Source organism: Atta cephalotes (genome assembly GCF_000143395.1).
Source record: "Atta cephalotes unplaced genomic scaffold scaffold00022, whole genome shotgun sequence".
NCBI classification, from domain to species: Eukaryota; Metazoa; Arthropoda; class Insecta; order Hymenoptera; family Formicidae; genus Atta; species Atta cephalotes.
Genome location: NW_012130086.1, coordinates 2,137,572 through 2,146,377, shown reverse-complemented (window position 1 = coordinate 2,146,377; position 8,806 = coordinate 2,137,572). Strand labels below are relative to the sequence as shown.

The 8,806-nt window shown below is 32.3% G+C and overlaps 1 protein-coding gene across 1 annotated transcript in view; it reads right to left on the bottom strand.

Moving 5' to 3' along the window:
• LOC105619562 overlaps positions 1-8,806 on the bottom strand; it is a 35,788-nt gene that overhangs the window by 10,583 nt on the left and 16,399 nt on the right. Inside the window, exons 2-9 of the mRNA XM_012201079.1 lie at positions 6,970-7,121; positions 5,781-5,952; positions 5,539-5,675; positions 5,144-5,244; positions 3,659-3,917; positions 1,367-1,552; positions 1,036-1,132; positions 254-400 (exon numbers count right to left, since the gene is read on the bottom strand). Coding sequence (XP_012056469.1) covers positions 254-400; positions 1,036-1,132; positions 1,367-1,552; positions 3,659-3,917; positions 5,144-5,244; positions 5,539-5,675; positions 5,781-5,952; positions 6,970-7,121 — 1,251 coding nt within the window. The remainder of the gene's footprint in view (positions 1-253; positions 401-1,035; positions 1,133-1,366; positions 1,553-3,658; positions 3,918-5,143; positions 5,245-5,538; positions 5,676-5,780; positions 5,953-6,969; positions 7,122-8,806) is intronic.

Sequence of the window (8,806 nt, the reverse complement as noted above, 5' to 3'; positions counted from 1 at the left end):
CGCATTCTTTATATTAAAAAACAAAATTGAAAATGTAACGTGCTACATTTAATTTAATATATATACATACATCATAATGCAATATTTTATGATATACTATATAACATATAAAAAATTACTGTACAATATTTTCTTGATTACGTCAATTTGGTTTTGTAATTATTTGATGACTATTTACACAAGGAAATCACGATTAAAAGTACGTTAGCATGAGCGAATACAGAAATCGAGTATTTTCGAATGCATTGCCAACCTCTGTGCCACCTGTTTGGATGGTGATCGTACTCGTGAATGTTTTCGACTCGCCGTTGCATTCACCATTCTTGATGCATCCATTCGTATTCGAAGTTGATCGCCACGTATGCTGAAATCCGGACTCGGGGCTCGTACGATTGCACGCCTGGAAAAGCGATTAGTGCCAAGCAAGGACCACACTTGTTAAATTTTCAAGATAAGTGCGCATTCCGCTCGTCGGAAACAGATCTTTCGTGGCACACGGTGCAATAATCGGAATTATAATAATCAAATATTTTATCATTTATTGTGAAGAAAATTTCAAAGTCATAAATTATTTCCGTACTATTATATTTTGTCGAAGTGACTTTAAGTAAGAATGTGACAGGGAAAATGCAATTGTCTCATAATTAGTATTTAAAATACACATAATTAGTATTAAAATACACGGAGATACATTTTTAAATATTCAATACAATGAATATTTTAACGAGCTCTCTTTCTATTTAACCATTAAAATTAATCAAATTTTGAATCTTTTAAAAGTGCTATGCCATTGTTTTCTCCATATATAATTCGAGAGAGAAATCGTTAATGAGCGAGAAATTTCGTTGCGACCTTCGTCCGATTCGTGATTATAAGAAATTCCGTGAAATCACGCGCAGCAAAGCCACGCACACGCTCAATACAAAATACTCGCTTCATAAGCCATGCCAAAACAGGCAAGAAAATGCGTGCGCGAAAAAATCCGCTCGTGACCATGCCTCGTAAAGAGAATCAAATTATGATGAAGCAACTCACGGAGAATGGCTGAGGCGATCCGTGATTGCTGAGGGGTGGTGATAAAGGTGCACTCGCCAATGCCGCGCTAATGGTACTAGCTGGTGCTTTGCCACCTCTGTCGAATCATAAAGGATATTTTTTCAATTATTTACATTTCATTATCATCCTAACTTATTTATGTATATATTTATTTGTATTTTTACTTGTGTTATTTTATATATATATATATATATATAAAATAATTACGATATATACATATATTATTTTTTATTTTTATTTTTTATTAAACTTTGTATTAAATTTTTCAAGCGTAACATTTAAGACGAATAATATATATTATATAACTTACGGTGGTATAGTAAGAGGTACAAGACCAGCCGGAGCATTTTGCCTAGCGACGAGTTTCGCGTGAATATCGCAGTATAATTTATTGTTGATATTGTAATAACCGACATTCTTTAGGGACGTGCCACAAGTTGAGCACTTGAAGCATTCCACGTGAAGGTTCTTTTCCTTGATCCTGACGAAGACACCTCTGAGGAAGAATAAGTAGGTTAATAACGCGATTATTTTGCGTCTCAGTGCAGTAATTGATTTTCTTTAATGTCACAACAATAAACGACGAGATAATGGCGCGTCGGATGTGCCACGAGTTTTGAACTTTATTACTATTCACTCTAGAAAAAGGAGAGAAAGAGACGTAAGAAACTCGATACCTCGACGAAGGAGGCCGGGAATAACTATTAATTAATTATTTATATATGATTTCTGTGAAAATTATATTCGAATGAGAACGATGAAACAAATAAAGCTACAAAAACGTGCTTAAAGTTGATTTTTGTAGCGGATATGAGTGGATATGAGTGGATATCTCAAAAATAACACCGTAAAAAATAACTTAATATTCGAAACTAGGTAAATGATAATATGTGAATGTTTTGAAAAGTAATGTTGGATTGTATTGTGTGTGTGATATTGTATTTCTTAGTAATATTAATTTAATAGTAATCAAGTTTATGATTTTTTTCTTAAAAAAAGAAAATTAATATATTTAACATAACATCTATAATGTTGCAAAAAAATCAAGTACAACTTTAGATGTCTTTGTCGGTCGTAAAATATGTTGTCGGTCTGTAAATTTTTTTCGTAAAAAAGATTGTTTTCCCTCGTCGAGCATAGAAAAAAATTAGAGATAGAAAAGTATCACAAAAAGATTTTGTTCTAAAGATATGACAAAAATAAAAATCCACAAAAATATTCACAACATCGAAAGCAGTTTTTTTTATACATTATCAGTCATTCAGTGTGCTATAAATGCGCGAAAGGTGCTATTAAGAGAGTAAAGTGCGGAGAATAAAGAGACATTTAGATAGGGCTGCATTCAAGCTGTGAGCGAGTAAGAAATTTTCGTCTCGCTCAGATACGACTTCCAGTAGGTTGTAAGCTATAAGCTCGAATGATCAGAATTCTTCCAGAGATAACAGTGATAACAAAAATGCATAACGATCGAAGTACTTGCTCTTCCTGAACAAGCGATGTTGACGAAAAGTGGCGATAGAGAAAGGCGTGCTTCGAACACATAATCAAGGAGATAAATGTGCACTTCTTTTATCGCTTAAATTAATTTTTACAAATTATGAAACTGTTACGTGAATTTGTATCATTTATTTATAATATAATTTCTCTATTGCCGTTTATTATTAGGCTCATATTATTGTTATCCGATATAAAATGTTTATTGTATATTGTTATTCGACACAACTCTACATTTTTATAACTATATATAACTTAAGTACAATAGGAAGGGAAAGAGATGTGCACATATTCTCTTCGAATCGGAATCTTCAAGATGATACTAGCATACGAGCAACAATCGAGCAACTCAGAATGGCGTCGTTTTTGACGATTGTACGAGGCGTATGAATCGCCAACTCTGAGAACGATGAGATTACGAATTACATTTACTATTTTCTATAATTACGAATTACTTATTATTTTCTATAATTATTTTGTATAATATTTCACACTTATTAACATTATTAATATTTAAAACAGACTAATGTTATTAAAATATTATAATATCTCTTATTAAGCTCAACTCTTTTTATTAATATTTATTTTTAACTTGTGTTGTGAAATTTTTGTTCCAACTTTTAAAAAATTAACTTTCTATAGCTCATTCAATTGCTATGGTATGCAAACGAAAATACGAAATGTGCAAACGATGAGTAATCGAATGAGCCATAGAAAATTAATTTTTTCAAAGACTGATTGTAATAACTTCATATGAATTTATTTTAATTTAATTTAATTTATTTTAATTGAAATTTAATTTATCAAAATAAATTTATTAACAATTTGTTATTTAAATAATTTTTGCAAATTTATCATTAACAAGAACTTTATAAATAAGTTTTATAATTAAAAAAAAAAGCGTGAGCGACTTTCAATATAAATAATCTTTTGCAATTGATAGAATCTCTCTAAGAATCTGAACCATCACAGTTAATAGTTTCTATAAAACTTTCGCATCGTATCGTTCTCGGTATGCGAATGCCAACACCTTAAAAACGTCAAAACGAAACCCGCCGTGGCCGTCTCGTGCACAAGGGTGGCAAGAGTCTCGCTCGTAAATAGTTACACGATCACTCGGTCGCAGTTGCTACAAACGACCCCGCCCGGTGTCGACGAGCCCGACCCGGCAGAAGATTCCTGCTTTTGCGGTTGTGGTTCTCGATTCTTCCCGTACGATTCGTCCATCCATACAAAGTGCCTGCTATCGGCAGGTGCGCTACCACCACCACCCATAGCATGAAACAGAGGCGTAGGTGACCTCGGTGAAGTGGCCCTTCCGCCAACCGCGTGGCTCACCGAGGAGTAAAATTCTGTCCTTGAAGGAACTACGACATGGAAGTAGAGAAAAAGCTCCATAACAACTGGACAGCAACAGGGAAGTGTCGAATCAAATATGACTGCTCAACTGACTGAAGGCGATCGCGTTCGCCGGTTCATGCGAGTTTCTACACACATTCTCAGATTAAAACAATGATGATTATCATCATATAATAATATCAAAAGAGACTTTCACAGTTTTTTATTTCATATATATAATTAATTTATCTAAGAATTAAATTAATATAAATATTAAATAGATATAAATCTCATAAATCGTAAAATTCTAATCTGAGAAACTGAAAATTCGCACGACATTCGATACGCAAATGGAAAACGATGTTGTCGTAGGATACCATCGTGATTGTTGGCACTATTGTCTCCTCTCGCCTTATCTAGCCTCTGAAAATAAAAACCAAAACGCGTCCCGAGTAAACTTACACGATGAGCCTTTCGCATTCGGCACAAATGTTCTGTCCTGGTGGTAGACTCGTTTGCGGCGTCGATGGTGTATGTGGCTTCGTTTCCGGCGCCTGAACGGGCCTCAGTCCTGCCAGGGCGGGCGAGGATGGCGTTATCACGCCGCTCACGACATTTGGCTCCGCTATTTCGCAAACAAGTTATCGTATCGGCATGCAACAGGTTGGCTGGAACCGATTCTGGCCCAGCCGAAGAATGCATCGATTTTTTAGATAGATAAATTTAGAAAAATTTATTTAATGATTCAAAATTAACTTATTATTTCAGATAAATAAATTTCAAGTAGAATAATTTTTAAATAGATTTTTGTTTTTTTTTACGTAATTTTGTAAAATATCTTCTATGTACCTACTAAATGTAGATATTGCAAATCAAGAGGTTATAATTGCAATAATATAGAGAAACAAATAATAACAAATAATATAAAAAACAAATTATTCGATTTGCAAAAATTTCATTATTAAAAGTTTGATGTTGCAATATTTTTAAGAAAAGTAAAAGTTATTTAAGTTGCATCGTAGACTATGATTTTAATAACAAGTAATATTAATGTAATATTATATTAATATAATATTATATAATATTATTATATTATTATATATAATATTATTATACTTGAATTTTGAGTAATATACGCTCTTTAGCGATCTCGTATACTTTTTTGTGTATGTGTACTTGCATAATAAAACTAATTACATATATTATTAATGAGTACAATTTTTTCAGAAATTATATTACGTAGAATGTTACTAACCAGGTTCCGGGGTCTTTGGCTCTTTGTCCGCTTCTTGGACCATTTTGAAAACCTCGCTGTTCTCAGCGTTGTAATTCTTTTCATTCTTTTTGAAATTTACCCTGCAATATTTACATTTATTGATAAATCTTTTTTATGCTCATAAAGCTAACCAGCAAAATTAACTGATTGATAACACTTATTGAAGAGAGTAACTGAGAAATTAGACGATTTCTAATATATCGTATAATTTCATTCTTCATGGATTCTTCTTTCAGTATTATTCAATTAATACTAAGAATATGTTTTGATAATGATTATAAAATTTGATCTTAATCGTGTAATTTCAATCTAAAAATAATTTTTTAATCCCATCATTAATTATTCCCCTCTTCAATCCAGTTTCGCGATTTTACCCAAGGACACCTCCGGCAAGGACCTCCGCTTGAGCGGACAATGTCTCCGCGATTGTTTCCTCGCTGTAGATCCCCACGGGGCTGTTGTACTGTTTGTTCACGATGGACTTAATTGGACCGTCGCCGGTGCCGTTCAGCTGAAAATTATTACGTTCCGGGGTAGAAAAATAACTAACTTCCTTTCGTGTTTTTGTTGCAGAATCAGTGCAACGGGCAGACGCAGATTAACGATCGATACTAACGAATGGCTTGGGGCTGAAATTGTGTCCGCTGCCGATGAGAGGTCCGTCCTGTTTTTTCGCTGCCAAAGAAGTCTTTGTGACTGGCGTGATGTTACCCGCGGGTGCGGTGTGCATCGGAGACGGTAAACTTGTGGTTGCGGGCGTCACATGCGGTTTCCAGGTACTGCCGCCTCTGTAATGATTATTTATCGCCCGTTAAAACACGGCAGTAGACTTCGAATTATATATCGGTCGCAATTTTTTAAATAAAAGCATAACATTCCTATTACGAAAATAACGTACATTTGTGTTGAATTCGCAAAAAATTAAACAATTTTTTACGAAAGCCGAGATTTTATGTAAATAGAGTTTGATTTTTTTTTTATTTTTCATAAGAATCTTAAAGGATTTTGTATTATCATATACAAAATCATATACAAAAAATGATTTTAATTAAATTAGATATTCTATAGAATATAAAATAATTTTATAGAATATAGAATTTAAAAATCTCTATAGGCACAATCATGAAATGGATAGATTTTGCTGTAACCCTATTTGAAAGTTGCGATTTTGAATATAATCAGAAAGTATCTTTATCTAGTAAATTCATTTTTTGCTAACTGTACCTTAATACTTTATACACAAAATAATAAAGAGGAACAATTGATGAAAGAAGATACATAATTATTTTCTCAAAGAAGATATATAGTTGCATATTTTTTGTACATTGCATAATTTTTTTAAAAGCAAATATGTTTTTTTACATCAAGTGTTTTCAAAGTTTTTCATTATTCTATGCATTAAAATATTAAGATATAATTACCGAAAAATAAATAGTTTAGTAATAGTTTAGTAGTAGTTTAGTAGGTATTTTCATTAAATCTAAAATAGCCTTCAAATGATGTGTGTTGCACTAAAAAATCTGTCTTTTTTATGGTTGTATGTATGGAGACTTTTAAACAGCATTTCATAATTTACAAAATATTACAGTTTTAGCTAATTTAATTGAAGCCGTTTTTTTATATGATTAGTGATGCTTTTATAATCATGAAGCATTTTAGAATAATGAATGACGTGATATTTTTGCTTAACGCAATAATGTTGATTAGACGTTAATGTTTGACGTAAGCCGAGATCGTTGAAGTATTTTTAAATACTGAATCATTCGTTTATCAAGTATTATGCTTTATTATGCTCAGCGTCTTACCTTTGGACAGTTATTTCGAAATTATTTCCGGCCTTGACTATGACATCCTGCGCGTCCTTGTGCCTCAAATTGTACATGTCAGTGGTATTGACTCTAATAACCGCATCGCCAGCTTTAAGACCGGCAGCTTCCGCCGGAGAACCACTGTTAACCTGTAATTAAAGTAGACTCGTATTTACGCTAAGAAAAATCTGGATTAACAAATTATCATTACATCGTTTCCGAGATTACTATATCTTTTATACATTAGCCAAGTAGACTCACTCTAAAAAATATTAATATAGATTAATATGAATTTAACACTATGCAATGTCTATATAATTCTCACTATTAGTATTAATATTAACTTGATGTTAATATTAACACTCATACGATGAGAATTACATATAGATATCGCTTAGTATTAAATCCACTTTAGAGTGCAGTGTTAATCTGAAAATATAATAAAAGAAGGACTTGATCAGCTGCAACTTTTAAAACTCCTGTCTCGAATCTCAAGTTTATTTTTATGAGGCACGTCGCCGAAACTTTCTTCTCTTCTCCAGACTCCGGAGCCACTATATTTAAGTGCACGCGCGTCATTACGCTTCGAATGTCGGACACTGTGCATCCATTCACGTTAGAGACAGTGTTGTTGTCAAGGGGCGGGGAGATGGTTGACAAAAAGGAGATGGGGGTGAAGAAAGTTGAGAGAAAACAGAAGAGCGCCCAAATTAAAAAAATCAAGCGGTCCTTTTTGTGAACGATCTTTCGTCGGCGTTTTTATCGAGCGTGCTAATTATGAACTCGGCTCGACGATGATGAGGGCAATATTAACAAAGATTTTTCTGTGCATCGACTAACATAATCACGAGTAAAAAACTAGCGAAGAATTTATGTAAGCTTATTGAATATTATTGATACAAAACTATAAAAATATGAAAAGCCTCACCTAATATTGACTTTATTTAATTAGTTCATCGAATGCTTTGTAAGTGATATAATTTTGATATTTTATATAAAAAGTTGAAAATAAACAAATATTAAATTTTGAATAAAATATTGAATATATATTTTAACAAAATAACTTGAAATGACAATCGATAATTTTTTTTAATTATCTTACTAAATTAAACTACATCGTAATATTTTTTCGTATTTTTACAAATCACTTATTGATTTTGTAAGATCACGTTCAAAACAATAAATTAATTTAGACAGTTAATCACCGAATAAAAATATATTATTTGCAAATCATTGCAAACGATACGATAATTGAGTAATGAGGGAAGATACATGCGAAGTTCGTTATTGAATCATATTGAATCATAATTCTTCGATATTCTGGCAGAATATCGGAAATAATTAATAGACTTCGACCTAATTGTAAGCAATCGTACGAAGATGGCCTCCAGCTCTTTTTCTTTCTATAAATATATGTGTCGTAATATATCGTCGTTATTTTTATTAGTCGCACGACTGGAGCAATCGTCTTCCCGTAAAATATTCCAATGAAATAGAGTTTATTTCGTTCACCTCTTTCTCGAAAAGTGGGTCACTTCGTAGGCAGTTGGAAATACATATAACACGATATATATTTTGCATTCTATAAATCATAATATGATGACGAACGAAGAAAATTATGACAGCGAATTTTTATTACTGTTTATTTGCAAATATGTATTAGTATTTCCAAAGTCATTATTTTAGTAAACAGTTTAATGAATAGATAGATAAGAAGAATTATAAAAATATCCTTGCATGATTTATCGAAGGCATTATGCTTCCGATAAATTTGCAATGTTTTTTTTAAAGATCTAGATCGAAATCAATTATATATATGAATGTGTGTGTGTGT